The sequence below is a fragment of the Alexandromys fortis genome, unplaced genomic scaffold, assembly GCF_014885135.2.
Source record: "Alexandromys fortis isolate MF-2015 unplaced genomic scaffold, M_Fortis_MF-2015_v1.1 scaffold_3, whole genome shotgun sequence".
Classification (NCBI taxonomy): Eukaryota; Metazoa; Chordata; class Mammalia; order Rodentia; family Cricetidae; genus Alexandromys; species Alexandromys fortis.
Window position 1 is genome coordinate 12,184,891 of NW_026067909.1, and position 26,944 is coordinate 12,211,834.

General features: G+C 50.4%; 1 protein-coding gene across 5 annotated transcripts in view; it reads left to right on the top strand.

Annotated features, from left to right (window-relative positions):
• Window positions 1–26,944, top strand: part of Shank2 (SH3 and multiple ankyrin repeat domains 2) — a 434,250-nt gene that overhangs the window by 137,297 nt on the left and 270,009 nt on the right. For all 5 annotated transcript variants that reach the window (XM_050137009.1, XM_050137013.1, XM_050137010.1 and 2 more), the window contains exon 11: window positions 6,172–6,238. In XM_050137009.1, the coding sequence (XP_049992966.1) occupies window positions 6,172–6,238 (67 nt within the window). The remainder of the gene's footprint in view (window positions 1–6,171; window positions 6,239–26,944) is intronic.

Consider the following 26,944-nt stretch of genomic DNA (forward strand, 5'->3'; position numbering starts at 1 on the left):
GCCCCTGCATACAGAGGGTAGAGCCCCTCTGGGGCTGGATCTGATCTACGCTGGCTCTCCATGAAGGAGTCCCACTGACTGTCTCTTGGGAGAGGCCTGGAGCATCCTCAAAGGGTCCCCACCTACTGTGGACATCACAGGGGCCTCATGCCAGACAAAGACAAGATAGAGAGGGCTGGTGATTGGGAGTGAGCACAGCCTGCTTCTCTAACAGTCTGCCTTGTTAAAAGTGTGGTCAGTGGTCAGGGCACATCCTCTGCCCTGTCTGTTAGAAGAGGATCTGGCTCCCAATTGGCTCTGGTAACGTCTTTGTTTCTCTGTTGCTGTGATAAGAACATGACAAAAAACACCTTGGGGAAGAAAGTTAATCTGGCTTATAGGTTAGCATACAGTTCATCTAGGAATGCCAGGACAGGAACTCAAGGCAGGTACCTGGAGGCGGGAACTGAAGCAGAGGCCATAGAGGAAGGCTGCTTACTGGCTTGCTCTCCATGGCTTCCTCAGCCTGCTCTCTGATATAATCCAGGACCACCTACCCATGGCATCGCCCACCATGGACCGGGCCCTCCCACATCAATCGTTAGTCTAGAAACTACACCACAGCTTGCCAACAGGTCAATCTGACAGAGGCGTGTTCTTAGTTGCGGTTCCTTTTCTCAGGTGACTCTAGCTTGTGCTAAGTTGACAACAGCTAGCCAGCACGGGCACAACCAGCTCTGTGGGGGACAGGTACCTGCTCCCGCTGTCTGCTCTTTCTTCTGCTCAGCAGCTCAGAGCGTGTGGAACAAGTGCCAAAGACATTGTGCTGCTACTGAGTTATTCCTGCTGGCAAACATGGCGGAGACCAAAGAAGACAGCATTCTGCCTTCTCTCACACCTAGCCCTACAGCCTCAGCGGGCTATGGAGCTCTGTCCCTTGCTTTTTTTCCCCTCTTAAGACATCTTTGGGAAGCATGGGGAGCTGGTGATGGAGGGGGTTGGGTGGCCACTGCTTCCTGGAGGTTCCCCAGAGAGAAACAGGCAAGCGATTCATAAATATTTACATCAACTTCATTTGCATAGCAGACATAATTGCTTTACCCAGAACATTGTGGAGGCCTCAGCCTTGGTAGCTGAGGTAGCAGCAAGTTCATGTCTTCTGTCCCTGTAATCCCATGAGTGCTAACAGTAGTGACATTCCAGCCAAGTGCTGGCTGTTCCCTACGGCAGGATGAATGGACTTCTCATTCTGCCCACCATGACAGGATGTGAAGCTGCCACACCTTCCATCCTGTGGGTTTATTTTTTTTTTCCTGTCTGGCAGTCCCATCCTGTCCTTTGCATGTCACTGTGAGCAGCAGAAAGGGCAGTTGCTCTTTCACCACCATGCCCAGAAACTTCCTCATCTTGATATTCAGTTCCATCTCCTGCCAGGTCCACCTTCCACAGAGTGCTAGAATCCATTTCCAGCAAGCTGTGTGCTACTTTAGAGCAGGGGTGGCCCTCCCAAGCTCCCCTAGCGTGCCCCTCCTTTCCAGCTGAGAGCACACCTCTATTGGTATTTCCATTAGTGAGGATTCATTGTACAAAGTAATGGGTTTTTGCTGCAGTGTATCCACACATATACAGGTTATAGCTTTCGTCTTCTTCATCACTTTCCCAACCTTGTTCCCCGAGCCACTCTCCCTCCTCTTCCCAAACACTCCTACTTTCATGCTAATCTGTATCTAAACACACGTATATACATGTTTTAAGTATGTATAATACATAGTATACATATTGAATACGTGTTTAATATATTGTAGAGGTTCTACAGATAAGTGTTAAGAAAAATCTTCTCTGCCAGCACACAGAAATCCAATCAGGCCAAATTAAACCGAATTAAAATGCCCATGTTTTAATAAATGCAACACTCTCAGGTGGCCAAGAGCATGGCAGGGGAGAGAGAAAACCAGGGAGCACATACAAAACCCGGGACCACGTGTTCCTCCTCTGGGCACCCACTTAAATACCCTGTGGGAGTGGTCTGGGGACAGGACCCAGGGGGAGGGGTCAGGACCTGGCATGCTGGGATTTGGAGTCCAGACCAGTGCAACTGCCAGGCCAGGGAGAGTCCAGACCAATGCAACTCCCAGGCCAAAGGGGGCTGGGATGGATGCCAGGGATGGATGCCAGGGATTGGGGTGATGCTCCCAACTTAACATCACAGTAAGAGAAAATGAATCCCTGTAAAATTTATATTTCCAGTGCATACAGCAATTTTACATTGCTTCCAATTTTACAGCCTTTGCAGTCTGTAACAGTTTCAAAGCCATCTACACCCCATTGCCAGTCCTAACATCTGTGTTCATTGGGATTCTTGATGGGAAGAAACAACAGGAAAACACACGTGCTCACATGCATATATGTGCGCATACACACCACACACACACACGCACATACACACACACACACAAGAGGTCAATGTCAATGAAATGTACAGTCGTTTTTGAGTCAGGGTCTCACTACATAGTCCTGGCTAGCTTCGAACTCACAGAGGTTCACCTGTCACTGCCTCCTTCCTGAGTGCTGGGGTAAAAGGGTGTTCTATCAAAATGTCAGACAAAACAAAACTCCACTTATAATAATCTAAAGAAACCACTTGGAAGAAACTCAAATTCCTCCAGGGTCAGCACTTCTTGGAACCAAGATACATAACCATGGTCTCAGTCTCTGCTCCAGATTGCCTCTGCTCTTCAGCTGCCCTGAGTTAAGTCAGCTAGTCCTGTAGAATAATGAGAGGTGGAGCAGAAGATCCACACTCACTAGAAGTAAAACCCCAGGGGACCCTGCTTAAGAATAGCCTTCTGCAGAAGTAAAACTTTCCACCTTGCTGAAATACTTAGGACTGTGTGATCATTTTCTTAGACCTGTCTTAGGGTTACTACTGCTGTGATTAAACACTATGGCCAAAGCAACGTGGGGAGGAAAGGGTTTATCTGATTTCATCAAAGGAAGTCAGAACAGCCACTCAAGCAAGGTAGGAACCTGGAGGCAGGAGCTGATGCCAAGGTCATGGAGCGGTGCTGTTTACTGGCTTGCTCCCCAAGGCTTGCTCAGTCTGCTCTTTTCTAGAACCCAGGACAACTAGCTCAGGGGTGGCACTACTCAACAGTGTAGTGGGCTGTCCCACGTCAATCACTAGTTTCAAAAATGCCCTACAGCCAAGTCTTATGGAGGTATTTTCTTAATTGGGGTTCCCTCCTCTCTGATGATTTTAGCATGTGTCAAGTTGACATAAAACTACTGGGGGCACATGACCCCAGGCCCATTTCTTACAGCCAGGCATATATATCTAAGCATACTAGTGAATCTCCAAACTGGAGAGAGATTCATTTGTACAAAGAGAGATGGAGGGGGAGGGAGGGAGAGAAAGAGAGAGAGGAGGGGACCTGGCTCAGCTTCCAATTTTACAACTTTGAAGTGGTGTGAATGTAAAAGGCATTCAGCACCAAGTGTCCTTCAGATTTGGGGATTTGATCTCTTTCTGGGGCTGTGACACGGACTCAACAGCTGGACAGCAGCTTGAGCTCAACTCCCATGCAGCCACAGGATCCCAGGGGTAAACCTTGGCACTGCACCATGCTGCATGGCTGAGCCCTAATGTCAGCCGACCAAACATATCCAATTCCCTTCTGACCCACCATGTTTTCAGCTTGTGGTGCTCATCTTAAGTCAGCAAGTATCTTTAGGGTGTGTGTAGAACAAACCTTTCTATGGATCATGTGATTATGGGGTGGGTAAGTGGAAATCTGTAAAGAAGCCAGTGCTGCAGCCTTGATGATTGCTTCTTTCTAGGGAGACCCTGGTCCATTGGGTCCCCTTATGTTGCTACCTGACATCAGTTCAGAGTAGGTGTGTATAACGCTGAGCCTGCATCTCACGGTTTTGTTGTGGGTGTACTTATGCTGGCTTCATCCCAGAGGCTCTAGAGCAGTGTAGGCATTGGCTAAGGGATCTCTGGCTTGGCCTCTTCGGGGATCCAGGAGCATCCACTTGGTGTCACCTGCCTGGCTGTTGCTGAGTATCAGGTGCAGAACCACAGAGCTATGCTGGGATGGCTTCCAGTCAAGGCTAATTCTTTCTCTCTTCTTTTCCCCTTTCTTCCTGACCTCACTCCCCTAACTCTATTACAGGGCGTACTGTAGCCCAAGCTGGCCTCAGACTCACTAAGTAACCAAGAGTGACATTGAACTTCAGATCCTCCTGCCTCCATCTCCTGTGGTTATAGCTTGTTCCACCACTCTGCTTTAGAAGGTGCTAGAAGTGGAGCTCAGGCATCCTAGGCAGGCTCTCTGTGTGCATGGGCTGTGTGCACGTCTCGGGGTGGAATAGCTTGTGCTCAGGGAGCATTAAGAGCATTTAGAGGCTGTCTTAATTAGGTTTCTATTGCTGTGAAGAGACACCATGACTATGGCAACTCTTATAAAGGAAACATTTAATTGAGGTGACTCACAGTTTCAGAAGTTCAGTCCATTATCGTCATGATGGGGAGCATGGTGGGGAGCATGGCAGTATGCAGGCAGACATGGCACTGGAGCCGAGAGTTCTTACATACTGACTCAGAGGCAACAGAAAGTTGACTGTCTGTCACACCGAGGGAAGTTTGAGCAAGAAAGAACTCAAAGCCTGCCCCCACAGTGACACACTTCCTCCAACAAGGCCACACCTCCTAATAGTGTCACTGCCTTGGGGAGCCATTTTCCTTCAAACCACCACAGAGGCCTCACTTTCCAGTTTGGGGGACTTGTGTCTAATCAGAAAGGTGGGACTATGAGTTGCTTTTAGCATTGCTGCCACAGAGCGCCTGACAAGAGCGCTGTAAGAGGCAAGGCTCAGTTTTGACTCACAGGTTGTGGATAAAGCCCATGGTGATGGGGAAGGCATGGTACCCGCAGTCAGGAAACAGAGATGGATGCTGGTACTCAGCTCACGTTCTCTTTTTTGTTCTGTCAGAGGGATTCCAGCCTATGGGATGGTGTAACCCACATTCATGGTGTGTCTTTCCACCTCAGTTAACCCAATCTAGAAACTCCCTCAGACAGGCCCAGATGCTTGTCTCCACAGGGGTTCTAGGTTCCCCGTCAAGTTGACAATCGAAATTAGCTCTCACTAAAGAACTTGGGTGTGGGTGGGGTAGCAGCTCAGCCATCTGAGTTCATAGGGCACAATCCTTAGTGGGGAGTTCACAGACTGAGCTCTTGTTGAACACTCTCCCCAACCCCACCTCTGCTGCAGACAGTCCCTATGCCTCTGGACAGACAGTCCCCATGCACAAAGGCCACAGTGGGACAAGAATTTCCTGATGAGGGCTGTTGAGTACTGATGGACGTGCACCCCTTGGCTCAGGCCTTTGTGATGACTACTTTTGTCAGCTTGACACAATCTAGAATGACCTGGGAAGAGAGGCCTTAACTGATTAACTTGGTCTGTGTGCCTTATCTTGATTGTTAACTGATATGGGAACTCCTAGCCTACTGTGGGCAGCACCATTCCCTGGTCAGGGACCCTGAATAGTGTTAAAAGTCAAGACATTGAGCTCAGTAGAGACAAGCAAGCGTCCATTGCGTTTATTCTCCTGCTCCTGATTGTGGATTGATGCTACAAAGTTCCTGCCTCAGTTTTCCCCTCAGTAAGAGGCTGCGTGGAAAATATAAACAAAAAAATGTATTGTCTTTTCTATCAAATAATTAAATAAGACAAAACTACATTGAAAAATTATAAAGAAGGCTCTTGGCAGAAATTCAGATTCTGCCTTGGTTAGCATTTCTTGAAATCAAAGTGTATAATAAGCTTTATCTCTCCCTAGAAACTGCACTATTAGCCAGGCAGGAGAGTATGAATGTGAAGCTGTGCTCTGGCCACTTGGGTAAGGCACAGGATCCCTTTATATTAGGAATAAATATAGGACCCTGTTGCTTGCTTCCGGAGGTACAGCTTTTACTCAGCTGAGTACTTTGGATTGTGTGGTCATTTTCTTGAGACCCATTTCTTACAATTGTAACCTAGAATTGTAAGCCAAATAAACCCTTTCTTCTCTGAGTATCCGTCACAGCCACAGACATGAAATGAGGACAGCTTTTGAGAACAGAAGCATGCAGAAACCCATGCTTGTGCAGCTGACATTGAAATCTGTGATTTCTCGCTCTGCAGGTGGCAATAATAGCGGGGAACTTTGAACTTGCAGAGTACATCAAGAACCACAAGGAAACAGACATCGGTGAGTAGTCTTGGTGAGAAGCCACAGCCGTTGCCATCTGAGATTCTCCTGGCGCTGCTGCAGAGCCAGCTCTCAGCAAAACTTCCCAGAGGCACGGGCACCAGCGTGCCTTGGGAGCCCTTCCCTGATAGTGGGAGCATTGTGAAGACCTTGGGAACTGTGCAGTGTGCCTCCCTTGAAGAGTCCCACTCTCCTTTCTCCTGACAGTGCCTGCTACAGGGACATCTGAATTGTCTAGGTCCTCAGAAGCAGGGATGCTTAATTCTGCTGGGGATTGGTCTAGGGTTCCCACTTGATTCAGATCTCTTGATTTTCCCCAATATTGATTTGAAATGCTTGCCTGTCACTGTGCGTTTTTGCAGACAGTGAGGGTCTAGCAACACTGGCGAGTGATGCTGATCCTGGGGGAGGTGGTGCGTGGGGGCATCTCCATACCTTCCTCTCGAGTTTGCTGTGAGCCCCAAACTGCTATAAAACCAGTCTTTTTAAAAATCTACAGAAACAAGTCAGGGAATCTGTCTGGGTACCAATCAGGAGACGTGGGAGGGGCAGGAAACACATGGGGGAGCAGGAACCACATGGGGAGCCGGCTTAGATGTGCTTGTTGGAAGGCACACAGACTCATGTGTAGCTAATGGGTGATGACTAAGGGGAGAAAATGTGAGGTCCTCTCTCCCACCCTCCCGTCACCTCTGCTTGGTGTCCCCCTCCCCTTTCTAGTACCCCTTGTGCCAACCAGGAGGGCCATCTCTGGGGCTCCTCCCTGCTCTAACCGCCCTACCATGGGCTGGGCCCAGTCTTACACAATGGATGAGCCAGCTGGCCTGCGCCCTCCAGCACTGGGCTTCCACAGGACCTGCAGCGGGGAGCAGTCCCACTGGACCAGCAGTGGTGAGCCCTTGAAGGTGGAGTTGCCCCATTGAGGGGCTCTGGGATGGGGCTCCTTGGGGCCTTGTGAAGAAGCAGATGGCATCTGCCTCTCACTGCCTGTGCCCTCGGTCTGCTTTGGGTGTCAGGGGTGAGCGACACCATGTCTTGCTTTCACATCTTTGCAATGTTGAATGTGTGTCTTGCATCGAATGTGGCTGGGACCTACCTTGCACTGGGGAGGTTGGATCATGATGTGCAGTCAGGCAACTGGTTTGCGTCACCCTGCACCCTGCCCTGAGCATCAGCATTGTTAGAGGAGGGATGTGTGTATAGCTCAAACCAAGCAGAGTCCTAGGTTCTCAAGGTATTCTCTATGCTTGCCGGCCTCAGCCTCGTACTAGCTGCTAGCAAGCTGCTAGTGTCCTACCTAATACAGATATCTTGTCCTGCTCACATATATACAACTTCACCTAGGGCAGAGGTTATCAACCTATGGATAGAGACTTTTATGGGAGGTGTCGCATATCAGGCAGATATCCTACATATCAGATATCTACAATACAATTTCTAACAGTAGCAAAATTACACTTATGAAGAAGCAATGAAATAATTTTATGGTTGGGGATCACACGAGAACTATATTAAGAGGCCACAGCATTAGGAAGGTTGAGAACTACTGACATCGGATACCAAGTGAGTTCACCTGCAGAAACAGTTGCCCCGTTCACAGGTCCTAGATTCATGTTCAGTCTCGGGAAAGATGGCAGGCCTGGGAATTTATCCCCATAGTGTTCTGTCAGATCAAAGTCAGTGTTATTCCAGTGAGCAGGGCACCTCACGGATGCGGTACAATTGATACTGTTCTGTAGAGGTTGGGAGGTAAAGAGTCCCTGCTGGGGCTAAGGAAAGGGGAGCTTTGACTGTTGCCAGAGCCCCAACAGGACCCCAACAGGAGCCTGGTATTCTAAGACTACAGCCTGCTGCAGGGAGCTGGAGACTCAAGCTGTCTCCTTCTGCTCGCAAAGTCTGTGCTGCCCTTAAATGTCCACAGGGACCAGAAATACAAGGGGTCAGAAATGGCTGGGTCAGAGCTCACTGCCTCCAATATGGTCTTTTCTGGTTTGCCAAGGAAGACCTTGGCAAATTAGTGGGTTCATAAGCGTTCTAACCCAGGCTCTTTAGAAGGTGGCGACCTCAGAGACTGATGGTTTCTGTGTCCCCTCCCTCACCCCAGGCTCTAGGAATGGTGTGACAAGGACTGTACCCCCCATAGTAGTCCTATGAGTTGGAGATTGGTGGCTGCTTAATGGGAAAAGACATGACTTTTCAGAAGATAAACCTTCAGTGCGTGCATATTGTCACTTAGACTTTTACAATGCCGCCGCCTCCTCCTGAGTCCTGGTCATTATTTGTTCTAGATGTTTTTTGCTATCCCACCACCCCCAAACCCATCCAGTCTTCTGCCAGGCTGACAATTGATCTTTGAGGAGAGCTTGGGAGCCAATCCTTCCTCTCCTTAGTGGTCACTATTCTCCACCCGCCGGCATGAGAGAGCTTTTGGTCTCCCTCGTCAGCGTTGCACAGTGTGTGTTCAGTATGGGATGAACTTGGTTTCCAGAGAGCTTGTGTGGAATGCAGACACCCTGGCAACCACTGGAGGCTGACCCCACAGGTCCAGGTGCCCCTGAAATCACTGTGCTGAAATCTTCTGGCAGTTTTGAACTGGGCACCCATCTTTGTGTCTCAGAACCCACCCGGGCATGCATTCAAACAATTGGATTGGCCACATGTCAGTTCCCATAGATGACAAATGACAGCTTTCTGAGAGGTTTAAAATAATAAGTTTATTCTGCCGTTCTGGGAGACACCAGGTCAGGATCTAGGTGCTGGTAGCTAGGGCCTTCCTAGAGGCTGCAGAAGGGTTTGTTCCAGGCTCGTTCCACTGCTAGGTGCTGCTGGTGGTCTTTGGCCTCCATGGGTTTGCAGCACATGGTTGTAGCCTCTGGTTTGTGGTAACCTGACCTGCTCTGTGGATTGAGATTGTTAACTTTTTAGAATTATGGACGCCATCCTCTGTGCATGTCTGTGAGTAAGATTCTGGATATGGCAAGACCACCTTGAGTGTGGGCAGCAGTAATCCCTTGCTCTGGGGGTCCAGACTGGATAAAAATGAGAAACCGATCTGAGCATGAGCATTTGTCCCTCTCTGCTTCCTGACTGTGGATGCATTGTGACCAGCTGCCTCATGCTCCTGACGCCATGCCTTCCCTGTCACGACAGCCTGTGTCCTCAGGCTGTGAGTCAAATAAACCCTGCTTCCTTAAGTTACTTCTTGTCAGGTGTCTGTCACAGCAATGAGACAAGTCACCACCACCCAGTATGTCTCAACTACATGCCTTGTCTTAGGACGCCAGTCTGCTCCTGTAATCTAAGACCACCTTCCACTGAAGGTCCTTAAGTGGACCATTCCTGAGAGGACCCATTTCCAAGGTCACGACTATAGGGGCTTGGACCCATCTTTTTTCTTCTTCATGACATGTTCATTGCTTTATGGCTACCTGTCTCTCGGTCATTGCCTCTTCCAGGGCAACAGTATTGGACTCTGCCTGCCCCACAGTGCCTACCCCACCATGCCCAGTAGTGTGTGCTGAGTGAATGACCCTCCCCCATGCTGTTCATCCAGGGCCAGCCCCTCTGTCAGCTTCCTTTCTCAGCACAAAACCCTGTTTCCATGCTGATCTTAGGCACTGAATGGGTGGAATGCACTCTGTGGGTGGTCCTGAGCCTCAGTGTTAACAATCTTTTTGTTGTGTATTTCTGTGTGTCGATGGTTGATGGTAAACGGACCTCTGTCCTCATGCATGTGGAGATCAGGGGACCACTTTGGGTGTTGTTCCTCAGGAATCATCTACCTTTTGTTTGAGACAGGGACTCTCCCTGGCCTGAAAGTTCACCAGCTGACTGAACTAGCTGATCAAGGACCCTCCCGTCTTTGCCTGCCTTGTCACCATCACTGGGATCCTGAGCGCGAACCCCTGCACCTGGCCTTGTACACGGGTTCTAGGGATCCAAACTCAGGTCCTCACACTTTGGGCTGAGCCATTGCCCTTGCCCTTCTGTGTTACAACGTCATATTTTAAGCTCTACTACCACAAAGAGGAGAAAGAAACCTGTCCCTAAGTGTGTCCCCATTCCTGGGTCTGCCAACTCTCACCACACCGCTCACAAGCAGAGTCCTGGGTGTAGCGTGGGACGGAAACGCAGTCCTGGAGGAATCTCAACCAGAAGGAAAGGAAGGTAATCTCCCCGCCTGTGCTGGGTCGTGTCAGGGCACATGTCGGAATTAGGATAGTCTGAAGTCCTCACATTTCCTAGTTGGGGGTCACTAAAAGTGGGTAAATACTCCTCTGCCTTTTCTCATGGTTAATCAGGGAAATCCTTCCTGTTAAGAAGTCAGATTGTCCCTGCTGCTTTTGAAGGGAAAAGTCTGTGTTTTCCACACTTGCTAGTGCACTTCTGGGAAATCAGAGCACTTAGGACATGCAGATGTGGCTTTCGCGGAAAGCCGCCCTAACCCTGTGGTCAGAGCCATCTGGCGCATGGATACCTAGAGGTCCGCAGAGTTCATGTGGTCGCAGCTTGTCTCCCCAGCAGGCATGGCATCTTAGCGTGCGCATTGATGTGCTAGCCTGTCACGGTGTGCGTGCTGCTCTTGTCTGATTCTGCGCTGCGTTTTTTTTTAAAGTCTCCCCCCCACCCCCCGTAAAATATTAAACGTGACCTCTGATCAGGTTGCTGTATCTGCCAGCTGGAAGGAAGTGCTGGCTGGGAGAGGCTGGGAATAGCGAAGTTAATCCCTGCTTGCTGTCACCCACAGTATACTGTGGCTGGGCAGATGAGCCGAACCAGCTTGAGGTGCCTTGACCACAGAGTACTTAGGATGACTTCTATAGGATGGCTTCCCTTAAAAGCAAGGCCAGGGGGGAGCTGGGGAGCCCACGTCCGAAATAAGCATGCAAGTATTAAGCATGTGGCACGCTGATAAGCTGCGAACCCGGCTAACCTGTTTTCCCCAATCTTTGCTGGTTTTGTTCTTGCCTGGCTCTGAGGGGAGATGCGCGCTGTCAGATGGATTAAATGACATGGGTTGTGCTTCTTCAGCGGAACAAGGTTTGTTTTCCTCCGTCTTGTCCTTCCGCAGCTATGGAGAGAGTCGCGAGAGGGGTGTGTGTGTGTGTGTCAACGCAGCAGCCCATAGAGCGAGGTGTGTGTGAGTTTTGTGCCTGCTTAGCTGACTAAGGAGCACTTGGATACGGTTGCTAGGTTTCCAGACCGGGAGCCTGTATCATTACTCTGTGGATTTGCATAGATGATGGATGGAGGGAGAGGTTTTCAGATTTCTTAATGTAATGTTGTGTATGTGTGTAGGGGGTGAGAATGTGAAATCCAGGCTTATTTTGACTGATGGTTCTTAAAGAATATACCTGTTTGGAAGATACCACCTGCTGGGAAATAAAATAATTCCGACCTGAGAGATTTCTGTTTGCCTGGTGTTTTCACTGTGAAATGTGCTACTTCCGATGAAACAGGCAAGGTTATCTGAAGTGAGCCCTGGGAGCCTTTGTGTTCGCCAGAGAGACTCTGCAGCAGGTCTTCAGGAAACCCCAAACGCTGACTTATTTCATTGAATTCAATGGGATGGATGGGGGCCCCCACTGTGGAGTTCCCCCTCTAGGGTCCTCCCCAAGGAAAGGGAGAATGATACTAGAATCAGGCGGCCATCACATAGTCTTCTTCGGATTCCCACAGCATATTTTCAGAACAAGTCGTTCAGCAGGGGTCGGGGACAGGAAGCTTTGGAAACACTGCAGTTTCTAAGCATGTGGTCAATGGCCAGGCCGGTGGGGCTCATCTTATTCTTGCTGCCCTTGGAGAGGATGGGTAGAAAGACATGTAAATTTGTGTAAGTCTGGTGTGTGTGTATGTGCATGCGTGTGTGCATGCATGTATGTGTGCATGCATGTGTCCACTCAGTCATTGCACAGGGCTCATTGATAGCTCTATCTGGTTATATCTGGTTCAGGCTTGTCTGTGACTGGGGTCTTGGTTGCTGTCTGTCTGTTGAAGGCTTTGGTCTAGTGGTTCATTATGGTTCTGTGGTCGCTGCCTCTTCTCCCATCCAGGAGTTTTATCCCCAGTCGTAAAGAATAGCTATGCCACCTGAGTGACACCTTTTTTGGTGACATCTCTGTGCTGTAGATATGTTACATGGGGATGATGTTTTAACTTGGGGGTTTCTAATGCCAAAGCCTGGGTGAGGGTCCACTTCTAGTGCCATCCTCGGCTTGCCCTATGCCAGGTGCACTGAGCTCCTAAGGCACTGTGGGTTTTGGTTCTAGTAGGATGTGGCAGTGGGCTTGGCCTTCCGTCTTGCAAGCATTTCCATGTGATTTGTCTTCGTGGTCCCTGTCCGTCCACGTGCGCTCCCATGTGCCTTCTAAGCAGTTCTCCATCTGTTCCAGCTTCTGCGCCTGGTCTCCTTTCAACCAATCAGAACACCTCTTGAGTGAGGGCTCGGTGAGGGCATGATGTGGCCTACTTTGGTCCCTCCTTTTTCCAGGTCATCCAGGCCATTCCTGCAGTGGACATGTGTGGCTGCTGGGAAGCGTGTATCCAGCACCCCTGCTCCCTCTTGTACATACGTAGAGAGATGCCTTTGAGTTCTGGGTTGATCTGAAGCCTTTCCTGGAAGTGACTTCCAGGTCCTGCATGCCCTGAATGTCAGAAGTTCCGGGGGCATGCCAGTGTCCTCTGCCCTCACCCTGTGGTCTCGAGCAATTGCCTTCAATGTGGAACACCTGTTTCTCTGGCTACAGCCCATCAGAATGTGGCCCCTTTTATGGAAAAATGCCACGCCACACACCCTACACCCTTCCTAGCCTCAAACTTGGACACACATGGATGTGCCTGAGTAACTGTGTAAAGGTTCCCATGCCCCTCCTCCATTGTCCTGTCAAAGGACAGTGCCTGGGGTACACTTAGCAGGGTGCACCTACGGAAGCTGTCATAGTGGAGTGTCCTGACCTATAGACCCAGCAGTATTATCTGCTGCCTATTCCCTCTTCTGTGGTCACTGTCCACTCCAGAGTCCCTTGTGCTGCTGTGGGACAAGAGGGCTAGGCCAGAGGTGGTGGGGATGGACAGCTTTCAGTAAAGGTCTGAACCAACAAGCAAGCCTTCTGTTATTTATTTGGAAGGGGAGCAAGTGTCTGGGAATTCCTGTAAAACAAAATACCTGGGAAAGTAGGCAGCAGCTGTCAGACATGGCGGCACACTCGAAGAAGCACTCACGCCCTAGGTCTTCATGAGTGTCTGATGCCTTGTCCAAACCCTGTCCCGGATGTTGTGCCCAGTTCTAGACTGTTTCTGTCCCAGAGAAATTCACAGAGCTCTGGCTTCACTTCTTTGGCCCCTTAGGTACCTCAACCTTGTGCATCTTCTGGGACTCAGAAAATTCATGAAAGTCTTGAAAGCTAAGACAGACCTGAGAGTGCAGTCCCTGGAGTCTGTGATGGCTGTCCTTGTTCTTGGCTGTGTAGTGTTCCCCCACCATCTCTTGGGACAGCCAGTCCTTCCCAGCCCTGCCTCCCTGAGGTCCAGCCTGGTCTTCAGTCTGTCTGTGCTTTCTCTACCTGCAGGCTCTACCTCTGGCTTGAGTCCAAGGGGAGGACAGCATCCTCTGAGGCCCCAGCAGGGAGGGGAGGATATTAGGGTGGGTAGGAAATGGGGAGGATCTTACCACATAATCCAAGCAGCCTCCCACAAGGCTGTGCTTCCCCCTTGGGTGGGCTCCTGGGTCCTGTCTGGCCTCCTTCATCCTCTCTTCTTCTCTTAGACTACCCTGAGCCCCAGACCAGCGGGTAAGGCAAGGACAAACAGCAGTTACTAAATTTTCCTTCTTGTCTTAAGATCTGTAACCTCGGAACTTTGCAGACAGAAGCCATAGGTAGTCAGGGAGAAATACTGAAGTCCACATAGGAAGCTAAACTCCAGGGGTATGGAGTGTGGGCAGCCTCAGAGAGGGGCAACAGCACCCTTCCCCCATCTACCCGACATGCACTGGGCTGCTCCAATGCCCAGACTGCATTTGGAGTCAGAGTCTCACTCTACAGCACAGACTGACCTATAACCCACGATGCAGCCCAGGCTGCCCTCAAACTCATGGCAGTTTTCCGGTGTCAGCTTTCTGGGACTTCAGTGCTTTTTATCCAACTGGGATAAGAATGTGCTGTCCTTCACTGTCCCCACCCCCAATCCTACCAGTGACCAGAGCAGAGGAAAGCTACTAGAACCCAGACCCTAGTCCCAGCTATGGGTGAGAGCAGGAGTGGGCTGTGGACAGAGGTCTGCCAGACCAAGTGGCTCTTAAGCTTGGCTGTAAGATTCCCCTACCCCAGCAACCATGGTGAAAGCTGTGCAGATGACTTTGGTATGACCTCTGGGGCTGACAGGTGGCTGTCACCGGGATGGCTCTCTGGTTTGCATTCAGTTCCCTAGTCCCTATGGTCTCAGATGCACAAAGAACTGACATGAGACACATAGATGAAGATGGACACCCCCTCCTCCAACACATAGACAGTGTACCGCTACACACAGACAATGTAGCGTGTAGCGCTACTCAGGGCTGGAACTGTGAGTCCATGCCATTGTCTGACCAATCAGAACCCTGAAGTTTTAGCTCCTGCTGATCCTAAGAGGATCTATCCCCAGTGACCTCCCAGCCTGCTGGGAGTTAAGATCCCACTTGCCACCTGTCTGAGTGTCTTGTTGCTGTGGTAAAATACTCTGACCAAAAGGTAGCCTAAGGAAGGAAAGGGTTCAAGGGTGCAGCCCAAGACGGTGGTCATGTGGGCTCCTCAGTCAAGAAACAGAGAGTGATTAGAACCCCCTTTCCACTCCCAACACAGTGGCTTATTTCAAAGAAATCAGTTTATCCAGTTTAATCCCAGACTAGTTAGGACTGGGCTCAGTCTCTGTTCTCCTAGGCTCCTGGGTTTTGCACCGAAGACCAGCTGATTTAAAAGTAGGTGTCCCACTTAAGACTGGGCTAGATGTGTACCAGGGACCAGCTGCAGTCACTCACTGTCCTCAGCTCCCGGGCTTTACCCTGAAGAACTACTTGACAAATAATAACCAGGCAGGACGGATGCTAGTCCTGCCGGAATCCCCGGATCCTTGCGAGCTCTGCTCCTCCCTGGCCGGTCACCTATGCCTTTCCTGGCAACATGTCCAAGTACAGGCCTGGATGAGACTCAGCACCCAGGTTGGCTCCAGTTGAGCTGGTGCCGAGACAGAGGCTCTTCCAGTGCCTCTCTGTGAGGACCCTCAGCCATCAGTAAGTTAGGGGAATCCTGTGTTCAACATGAGGATTCAAAAGCTTTCCTTCCTAAAGCCCCATACCCACAAGGGCTGCTGGGTATTGGGACTGAAGAAAAAGCATAAGGCCAAGGACTGGAAAGGGTGAGAGTCCATCTGGAATTGTCTGGGTGATCTTGGACCAGCCATATTCTCTCCGGGCCTCAGCAGAGGCCCAAATCTTCCCCTGTACCCCTCACAGCTGCACACTTGACTCTCTGGGTCAGAGCTGAACCAAAATGCAAGAGGGATAGCTGCAGCAGAGGTGGTAGCAGGGGTGAGGTGGGGGTAGGGGCCCTTCCCTGTGGTGCTTTATGGCCGTCCAGGTATGTCAGCCATATGGAAGGGGCTGTGGGATAGGCAGGATGCAATTGGTCCGATTAAACAGGGCAGAGGGAAGGTTTCTAATTCTGCTCTAATAAGCAGCGATAGTGAGACTTTATCGGGGCTGTGGTGAGAAGAGGGAGGGTTCCCCCATGCGTGTACCTCCACAGGGCTCACTCTAACCCGTGGGAAAGAACAAGTCAGAGCTCAGCGAAGTGGCAAGAATTATCAGAAGAAATGCAGGGATGAGCAATCACTGCTGGGTTTTGCAGCTCCCCTGGGTCCTAGTGTCTGAGGCAGCCAGGCCGGGCACGAGAGACTCTCATATCAGTACGCCATCATCCCCTGAGACGGTGGCTAAATGGGCTTTGCTGGCCAGGAGATGCCAAGGTGGCTGATAAAGAGCCCTCAAAATATTTTTGCTTCCTCTAGACTAGACCCATGGGATGGCCATCGCGGTTCTTGGAAAGAGGCTGGTGTCACATGGTCTGAAGGGTAGAGAGATCAGCTGGAGCAGCAGGGAGAGCGTGAAGGAATCAGTAGCCTTCTGCAAATGGGCTTTGTCCAGTTTGTTTCTTTACGGCATTGCCCAGGCTCCTGGGCACCAGTGGGAAAGAGACACTTCTAGCTGTGAGAAGTTCCCAGAACCAGGAGGCTGCTTTGACGGAGCAAGAGAAACTTACCTGCACGCAGAGGCCTGCTCATCAAAGGAGAGGCCGACCCTCTGCTCAAGGCCACTGTGGTCACGTGGTGTGATCAGCAAGACCTCACACAGTGGGAGGCTGCTAAAGGGTGCCTTGCAGGCTTGGGAGGACCCTGCACTTCCATAGTAGAAAGGTCCCTTTCTGTGATTTTCTGAGCGCAGTCTTTCTGATAGAGCAAATCCTCCAGAGGGTGGGTTAGGGCAGCGAGCTGATGTACAATCACTGTGTCCTAGCCCCCATCTCCTCCTCCCAGCGGGGGAAGTTGAGGTTACAGGAGGAGGAACACTTAGCTCTGGGGTCTGTCTGGCTTTGTTCCAGTCCCTTCCAGAGACCTGCCTGAGGAGGTACTTGGTCTCCAGACCACGAATTCCATCCTCTCTTAATCTCCATCGGCTTGCTGGTTAAATGCTGGCTGCTGTGTTTTCTGCGTAGCTTGACACCTGGCTGAAACAGTGCTTGAGGTTTTAGGGAGGTATAGACGGGTGGCCTTTCTGGTTTCTTCTCCGCTCCAGGCCAGCTGCACTTTCTTTTTCTTCTGGGGCAGCTACTCAGCCTGGTTTCCCTGCTCCTCCAAGCCACTGTGTCCACCAACTCTCTCCCTGCTCGCCTGTCTGCCCATCAGGCTCCATCAATCTGTGTTCTGTACCATTCCCAGCCAAGATGGTGCCCAAGACCCCATGAGGCTCTCAGAACTACTCATTGAATAAATAAGTTGCCAGTTCATGCCTGGGAGGAGGGTTGTCCTTTCTTTGTAGTGACTGTTCACAGCAGAAATTCTTTCCTTTATGTCAACATGGGTGACTTCACTTAAGGAGAACCCTGGTCCTCACTGGCCAGACAGGCGGCATCAGTATGTCTTCTGGGAAGATGGCTTGGGCATCGACTCATCCAAACTAGTCACAGTGGCCACCGACATTCATTTCCCTTACTTCTCCTCAGATCTGAGAAAGGCCTAGAGAAATAGTGGTGTGTCGGAAATACTCATTCAGAGCAGACAAGATGGCTCAGAGAATCAAGGAGCTTGAGGCTAAGCTTGACAACCTGAGTTTGATCCCCAGATCCCACATGATAGAAGTAGAACCAACTCCCAAAAGTTATCCTCTGACCTTTACATATGCACACGGCACATACCTGTAGCTTCAAACAAACAAAACATTCCCAGCTAGGTCTGGAAGAGTAAGGAAGGCACATGGCAAGGCTGGAGGGCAGAGAGCTGTGAAATTGGGTCTGGGCCAGGCCCAGATCACAGTGGCTTTCTTCTGTTTTAGGTCAGTAGCTAGTTCTAGGCCACATGGCCACACTATAGTCTGCCAGGCAGAGGAGGGTGCTGTGCCAAGAAACAGGACAGAATGGGACAGGAGAAGGGCAGGTGACGAGTGTCAGCAAATACAGCAGACCCAAGGATTCTATCTCAGGAGCTGGACGAGTTCCAGGAGTTGACACCTTCTTCCCACCCCCCTCCACCCCCACTGCCCAGAGAGCTCAGGGTGTGGGCCTCATCTCTTGCCTCTGATCTTGTATTCACTGTTGCATCAAGAGGCTGATGGGAGGGACTGGAAGATGGCTCGGTGGGCAAAGTACTTGTCAGGCACATATAAGGACCTGAATTTCCATTCTCAGAACCCACCTACAGCTAGATGTGATCATGCATACCAGTAACCTGTGTTCCTGAGGTGTGCTGGGAGGTAGAGGCGGGAGAGTCCCTGGAAGCCCGTGGGCCAGCCAGGCTGGCACATGCAGCAGTGAGCAAGAGATCCTGCCTCTAAGGAGGTGGGAGGTGAGGCTTGCCACCCTAGGGTGTCCTCTGACTTTTATATCTAACATTTGGCACATGAACATGTCTGTACACACACATGCATTCAGAGGGTAGATGTCCTGTAAAAACAGCGTGACCCGTCATTAAGCACCATGTACGTGTCAGTGGTGTCTAGGGACCTCAGTTGCCCACATGTATCAGCCACATGCAGGCCCTCAGCCGTAGACCTGATACAGGTTTAGTGGGATCTGCACGGAGCCCTATGGCAACTCCTCTACGCTCTGGCTGTGGAAAGAGGCGGGCTGTTTTCTTCAGTTCTACCATCCTGCGGCACCAGGTAAACCTGCAGCCAGTATAGATGGCAGGATGGGACATGTTCAGTGAGTGCAGACTTCAGCGCTTGCAGGAACTATCTTACTGAGTTTGGGGAGACCTTCAGCACTGACTTTTATTCCTTTATAGCGATTCGTTTAAATACAAATATGTGAGTCAAGAAAATAATGCTTATTACATGGCTGTTACTGAAAGTGATCCTGCTGTGTGGAGGAGCGATGTGAGACATGTCCTCCGTGGGTGTCCCCCTGGGGGGAATGCCCAAGGTTGAAAATGAAGGCATGAGCACTTAATGCCTGGCCCAGTGCCAGGAGATACTAGATGCTGTGGTGTGATTGTGTAGATGGTTGCTGACCTATGATCTTGAAATGTTTTCACTCTCTGATGGTGGGGACCAAAGGCCCTTTAACAGAAAACGGGGTTTGGATTTGGGATGTTCTCCAGCTGGCACTCTGTATTCCAATCTCTGTTTCTCTCTAGTCCTTGTGCAGACCAGGCAAGTGCTCTGCCATGTGTTACAAACCTGGTTCTAATATACATCTCATCAAAACGTCCGGTCATCCAGCACGGGTCACAATGTAATGGTGTTTTCTTGTGGCCACTTCTCATCTTATTTGCTCTTCAGTGAAATGTTGTCTCCCACAAAACCACTGTGATAGTTACTTGATAGTTAATGCTTTTGGTCTATGCCCCTTACTGTTGAACGAGCCTTTTGATAAGGCAAGATTAGCTTAATATAAATATTTCATCTGCTTTTATCCCAGTAAAGTCTGTAACATACTGAGTTCTGGAGATGGCTATGATAATTTTGAAACTTTAAAAAAAATCACATTTATTTATTTGTTTACATATTGTGCGCGCGGATATGTACGTACTGCGGGTTTCATGTAGGGGTCAGAGGGCAGCTTAGGGGAATTATTTCTTCCTTCCAGCCCCTGTTCTCTATGGGTTGAACTCAGGCCTTCACGCCTGGGTGAGTGCTTTTACCTGCAGAACCATCCTGGCCCTAATAATGATTTATTTTAGAAATAAGGATTCATTTCACATCTCAGAAACTGCTGTGACTCTGGAGAACGGTGATGTGATGTCTTCCTCTCTCGAGCCTCCCCACTCCTCCCACTCCTTGGGCTTTCATCAGAGGTTAAGGCATTCAAAGCAGAGTCTACCCAAGTCATTTGAGAAACAAAACTTACTGTCTAGCATTTCAGAATAGGCTCCAGTTCTTGATGCTGAGGTTGCCGTGGCAACGCTTCTTTGTTTTTGGGAAACCACAGACATTATCCTATGAACTGCAACAGTCCAGATGTGGATCTTGCCTCTGGGTTGGGGGAGGGGTAGGAGCAGGGGGGACCATGTAGCACAACCAGTCCCTGATGCTCCACTGCCATCAGAGTCATGACGTCATTGGTATTCCCACATAGCATCTGCATAGATTGTGGACAGCGGAGAGCCTGCTCCTCGTGCCTCCAGGGGCTGGTTTTCCAGGTGACACAGGTACCTTTCCTCCTAGCTAGCCATGCCAGGCCAGCTGACCCCAGACTTCACACAGAGTACAGGAGGTAGGGTCACTTACTAAAGGTTGGCTCGGCTGACTGACTGACTGGCTGACTGGCCAGTGAGTTCTGTATATCTGTCTCTGTGTCATAGCACTAAGGGTTATAGATGTGCATGTGCCGGCAACCTGGCTTTTTGTTGTTTTGTTTGTTTTCTTCTCATACTGAGGATCCCAACTCAGGCTCTTATGTTTGTGCGGCAAGCATTTTACCCAGTGAGCCATCCCCATCAGTCCCTACAAGTCACTCTTCCGTTGGCCAAGATGGAAGAGCAGAGAGCCCAGTGGATGCCTAGCACAGGGAGGGGACACTGCAGAGTGGCAGTGTCCTATTGTGTATGCCTCGTGGGTCCCACACACCCACATTCACTGTCCCCATAGGCCTCTCTGCCTGGACAGGCATGTCTTCCTCCCACCCAGACGCAGTGTGTGCTTCCACTGCCACAGGTAGGATGGCATTTGAATTTCTCTCCAAAAACCTTGGACCCCAAAGTAGCAGTATTTGGAGGTGTTAGGGCCTTTAACAAGTGAGTTCACACCTCTCTCCAGCTCCCTGCCTTGTGTTGTGGTCTTTTCTCCTGTCTGTCCACCATTGTGATGCCACCTGCCATGAGGTTCTTACCAGAACCCAGCCAGTACTGGTACCCAGCCCTGGAACTTGCTAAATGCTGGGCTAACAGACCCTCTTTGCTTATGTGATTATCCAGCCTCAGGCATTTCATCCTGGCCATAAAAAGGCACTAATGCATCCATCCACATGACTGCTTCTTGCTATCAAAGAAGGATCTGTGTCCTTTCCCCACCTCCCTTCCCAGCTGGTTCCACTTCCCTTTAAAAGACATGTCTATCCTGACTCCTCTATAAACATTAAAGTCTGCACCCCTATGACCTGTGACTCTGCCCAGAACCCCTGCTGTCACTATAACAACCATCAGAGGGACTCAGGCTCCTCCATCCTGCTGCTGAAGAAGGATCTGGAAAGTGGAAATTTTTTTCCATACCTGTTAGCCTTGACCTGAACCAATTTTCAGCTATTTATAGGTTTTTATTTGTTATTTCTAGTGTAGTTATCTCCGTCTTCTGCAGGGCTCCTCGTGCCTTCTGTGACAGGATGCTGCCCAGACCCATTGACTGTGTGACATGACAAGAAACATGTTACAGAACTCCAGTGACACGCAGATACTGACACACCTCTGGTCTCCAGGGTTGGCACTATGGGTCTGTGTTGACCGAACAAAGGAATTCTTCAGAAATAATCCTGGGTCTACCTTCTAGGCCACACAGAAGCCTTTCATGATGGTATTGCTGAAGAGTGGGTCAGGTTTTGCTTTAAATGTTCATAGGGAGCCAGAGTGGGATTAGCAAGTGCCTTCAAAGGCCCTCTGAGCTAACGTCAGAAGGGGCCTATGGCGATTTGTGGCTCCCCACTCTGCTCTGAGGAGTGAGGAGCACACAGCAGGCAGCGAGGCTACACAGGCCCTGTGAGCGCTGGGTGTGTCTGGCCCTCACTGGCTCACTGTGGATGTGGCCACCCCCACTTCCACCTGCCTCCTCCAAGTTCATAGTCAGTTTTGTTTTTCTCCTCTCCTGTTCCTTCCCTTTCTTGTCCAGCTTGTTTATCAAATGCAGCAGGGGAGCCCAAGGGCTCCCCTCACTGCCCCACTGCCCAGGGCTCTGTGACTGACAGAAGGGTTGAGAGACTCCTGGATCCCTGCTGTGTCCCCTTAGATTCCCTGCCCTGTGTGACCCTCGACGTTGGTGGCCTCAGCACAGATCCACCCGTCCAGTCAGCTCAAAGACCCTCATTCTGATGTCATCTGTGATGAGCTGAATGGTGTCCCCTAAACTGAGTTGGAGTCTTAAGTCTTGGCTCCTCAAAATGGGGCCTTCTTTTGGAAATAGTCTTTGCCACAGTCATCTGGCTAAAGTGGGGCCTTAGCGTGGACCCTTGTCCTCCAAATGGGGCCTTATGAGCACAGGCACACAGGGGGAACTCACCTGAGGATGACAGCAGAGATCAAAGTGAGTCTCCTGGGAGTCAAGGGTGGCAGCAGATCTTATCACAGAAGCCACCCTGAGTTCATCATTCTACAGAGGAGAGATGTGGACGGCTTCCCCCTGGGACTGAGGGGTCAGCTGCAGGAGCCTGTGCCAGTTGCCATTTTGACTTTGCTTCCTGGGAGGTCAATATGGAAGGACTAGTGTTGCTTCTTTGAAGGCAGACTCTTTCTCTGCTCTGTCTGGGCGCTCCCTGGCGGCCCCACCTGACCCGGGTGGGGCTTGAATCTTGACTTGAGGACACTTTGTATCATGTCCTGCAGCAGCTCACTTCCCCACTGCCCTTGCCTTAGGTCTTGGTCCTTCCTAAGTAACCCCACCATGAGTTCTTCAGAAGGTAACCATGTGCCTCAGCTCCCCATCTTCTGAGGGCTTTGGGAGGGGTCTGGGGATGGCACCAGCGTCTTTCAGGAGTATGGAGACCCATGCAACCCCTGCCTGATAGTGTAGAGTCCTAGTCTTATCCAGAAAATGACCACTGCCTGTGGTCTTTCAGCCTGGGAGACTAACACAGATGGGAGGGATGCTTGTCTGAAGGACAAGTGGTGGGGTCTCTGATTGGAGAAGGACAGTCAAGTGGGGTCTCTGATTGGAGAAGGACAGGCACAGGGCCCTTGAGGCAGTGACTGTGTGACTGGAAATCTGACCGGACTCTGGGGGAGGGTAGCTGCTGCCCTTGAGTGAGTTTCAGGGATCCTCCTGTCCCTTCTTCCCCAACACTGGGATAATAAGCACACACTACTGCACCCAGCTTTTTGCATAGGTGTTGGGGATTGAACTGAGGTCCTCATGCTTGTATGGCAAGTGTCTTCCTGACTGAGCCATGTCTCCAGTCCCAGTCTACTGAACAAATGAATCTCAAGGTGAATGAACCTTTAGCACACTGATGACTGGGACCATGTGTGTTCGTGCCCATGCCCACTGCTTTCTTTTCCGAGCCCCTGGACATTGTCTCTGTGGTGATTGCTCTGGGTTCACTCAAGCTCAGTGTGGACACTGCCTGACCTTTCTTTCCTGTACAGTTGCTTTGTCTGACGAGGGGGGCCAAACGCCAGGAACCATAGCTTGGAAGCAGGAATGGTGGCTCTCCTACAGCCTATGGGGGGTGGTGGCCTAATGTAAACATTCTCCAATAGGCATTTCTGGGATGACTTGAACCCCCACATGAATAATATACTCTCTGGGTCTTTAGGGGAGGAGAGAGGGTCTTGGTATATTCGGGCCGTGGTAGCAAGGTACCATAGCTCAGATTGATTTCTTGTAGTACTGGAGGCTAGGAACAAGATAGGGTGTCAGCAAGCTCCATAGGCTACTAGGGATACTGACGCCACTCAGGAGGCCCCACCCTAAGACCTAAATGCTTCGAGATCTGAATGACATTCATATTTGGGAAACATGGGTATAGTATCTGATCTGTCACAAGGGAAGATCCCCTGTGTACCCCAAAGATTCTCCCAGCTCACACATGACTTGGTTAAGCTTCTTCTCTTCAGACCTGTTTTCTATCTGATGTCTGACCTGAATGTCAACCAGGCCCCTCATGGTATAGGGGCTCTGCCTTGGCCAGCAGAGACCCAGTCACCAGTCAACCCGAGTGGCTTCCTCATGGATACCGTTGCCTTTTACTCTGGAGCTCCTGTCTCCACATCCCGTCTCACTCCTCTTCCAATTTCCAGATGTGCTAAACAGCAAGATGCCCAGTGGCGTTGCCATAGTAACAAAAGCCAACCTGGCTATCTGAATGTTGCCCCTCTGAGGCACCTCTCCCTCTGCCTTCTAAATGACAGAGCCCAGGAAGGAAGTGGAGGGAGAGTAGGTGGGATCCTGAACTGGGGTGTCTCAGAAGCGTCTGGGCGTCATGACTCTTCCCAAGGCCCCTTGCCTAGGTCTGCTTGCACTAGCAACTAAAAGTACCATAAACTGGGGGACTTTTATATCCCCTGAGTTCTGGAAGTCAGAAATACAGATGTATCAGGGTTGCTCCTTGAAGACCTGTCCTCAGCTGTGGATGGTGGCTTCATCCCCCAGCACCAAATTCTCCTGTGTCTGATGTGTCCACATGTGCTGGATTATGGCCACACTGTAACCCCTATAATGTCCTTTTCCATCAGTAAGGTCACATTCTAGGACACGAAGGTGAGAACTCCAACACAGGAGGGATTTTTGTTGCTGTTGTTTGCGGGGAGAGACACAGTTCAGCCTGTAATACTTGTGCTAATTGAGGGTGTACCACATCTCATCCTTATGGTGACAGCTCCGGCTTCCAGAGACAGAATGTCTGTATGACACTGGCGAGGGGAAGATAGGCTGTGTGTTCTCAGCCCCAGGAACTTCTGTTGCACAGCAGGTCAGAGGCTCCTGCATCCCAGGGGACAAAACAGCATATACTAGCAGGGCTCATTCTAGTTCCTTAGCTTCAGGGCTTGGGGCCACGTTAGCCCTACCTACTGCTATGATTATTTGCACCCCAACTTTGCATTCCCTGGGTGTCAGGAGCCTTATCCGACTTGTCCCCTGCCACACCATCTTCCAGGCCTGGCCCACTATAGGCCCCAACTGAACTTGTGTCTTTGGATAAGAGGACACAGGGCTCCTCCCTTGCAGACCATTTGAAGGCTTGATTCTGCTCCTGTTGGGACCATGGCAAGACCCAGATGACACAGACCCCACAGCCTGCAGCGTGAGCATGGGGGCTGGGTTTGCACACTGTGGCTCTGAGCCACAGAGAGTTAACTGGTTTGGAGAAGAGGCCAGCTTGGTGCAATTAAGTCTGTAATGCTTATTTGCAGAATTTTTTTTAACACCAATTTTAGTTTAAAAAGCCTGCTTCTCACCAAATAAGATTTCTGATGAGAATTTTGATTGAATTCATGTGTTGTGACGCAAGTTCAGGTACAGGTCGAGCTAGGAACACACAATTATCCCACCTTTGTTCCAGAGCTGGTGATTGAAGGCTGGGTGGTAGGGAGACATCGTAATGTCCTTCCACAGCTGGTGCTGTGCCAGGCCTCGTTTGCTAGTGTTTTAAAAAGCACGCATCCTTCACAGTCTATTTTTAAGAGGACAGGTTGGAGGAACAAAAGCATTAGCAGATTTGGGACTCATTCATTTTCAAGTGGAAATGGGTATAGCCTAACATGGCGTGTGGCTGGAGGCACAGGGTTTGCAGACCCAGGGCCTGATTAGTGCCCTTCATAGTCTGCAGACTTGAGCTGACCAGGTTTGTTGACTGGCCTGGCCTTGCAGGGCTCCCTGAAGGGGCTCCCTGCTCATTTGCAACTGTAGAGTTGAGGGGTGTCTGAGCTGAGCTGTATCACATCCCAGGGGCCCTGCGTGGAACTGCCTTCTGAGAGGAGCGTGTGGCACGTTTCTTACTGCAGCCTATTCCCACAAGCAGTGAACTTGTGGAAGGCTGGATTGTGCATGGCTTGTCCTCATTACCACTTCAGGGCCCTGGCCCACAGGGCACTCATTTGGCCATGCTGAATGAATAGAGAGGGTGAGTGATGCTTTAGTTAGGTTTCTACTGCTGAGACAAAACACTGACCAAAGCCAACTTGCGTAGGAAAGAGTTTATTTCATCACAAAACCCACATAACATACTCGATCACTGAGAAGCCAGGGCAGTAATTCGAGGCAGGAACCGAAGCAAAGACTGGGTGCTTGTCCTAGGGTAGGACCCTGTATGGTGACGGCTCTCCGACTGGTTCTCTCTTCCCAGAGACCCCGATTGCCTGCTTTCTTGATTCAAGAATTAAGGTTCTTAACTTCTTCAGGGAGGTTTCCTGGACTCTATGTTGGGAGTGATATCTGTTGAGCCACCTGGAACACCCAGATAGGTGGTGGCTCAATAGATATTATTACCCATTTTTCAACAGCTCATGCACCCACCCACTGCTCACCCTTCTAGCAACCATATACCTACACATATAACTACCCACCTCCCTACCTCCCCATTCTCCCACTCGGACATCCACCTCCACCTGCCTATTCATTCACCTACCTGTCCACTTGTCCACTTACGCATCTACTTAATCACACTCACACACACACACACACACACACACACACACACACCTACCCACTAATGCACATATTTTTTAAAGAGACAAGGATTCTCTGTGTATCCTTAGCTGTCCTGGAACTCCCTTTGTGAACCAGACCAGGTTGGCCTCAAACTCACAAAGATCTGCCTGTCTCTCCCTCCTGAATGTGGGATTAAGAGGCGTATGCCACCACCGCCTGGCTTACCCACTCATCTTACCTACTCACCCATCTACCTATCTCCATTTCCGCCTGCCCATCTACCCATCTCCATATCCATCTACCCACCACCCCACCCCTCATCTACTCATCCACCCACACATGGACACATCCACCATCTTATCCACTCAGCTGCCCATCCATACACTCACTCACCTACCCACTCCCCACACCGGTCCATTTATCTACCAACACACCTGCTTACCTACCCCCACAAACACATCCACTCATCCAGACAGAAAGCTCGTGCTGCCGTGAGGAAGGCCAGCAAAGGTCACAGGAGGTGAACTACCTGCCAACAGAGAGCTCAGGGAAGGCTTTAGTGAGGGTTGAGTCAGGACCAAGAGCTGTGCATTCAGAAGAATGAGCCACCTGAAGACAGTTGGGTGGCCTATTCCAAGCCCCTCTTTGGGCAGAAGTTTCTAGAGATC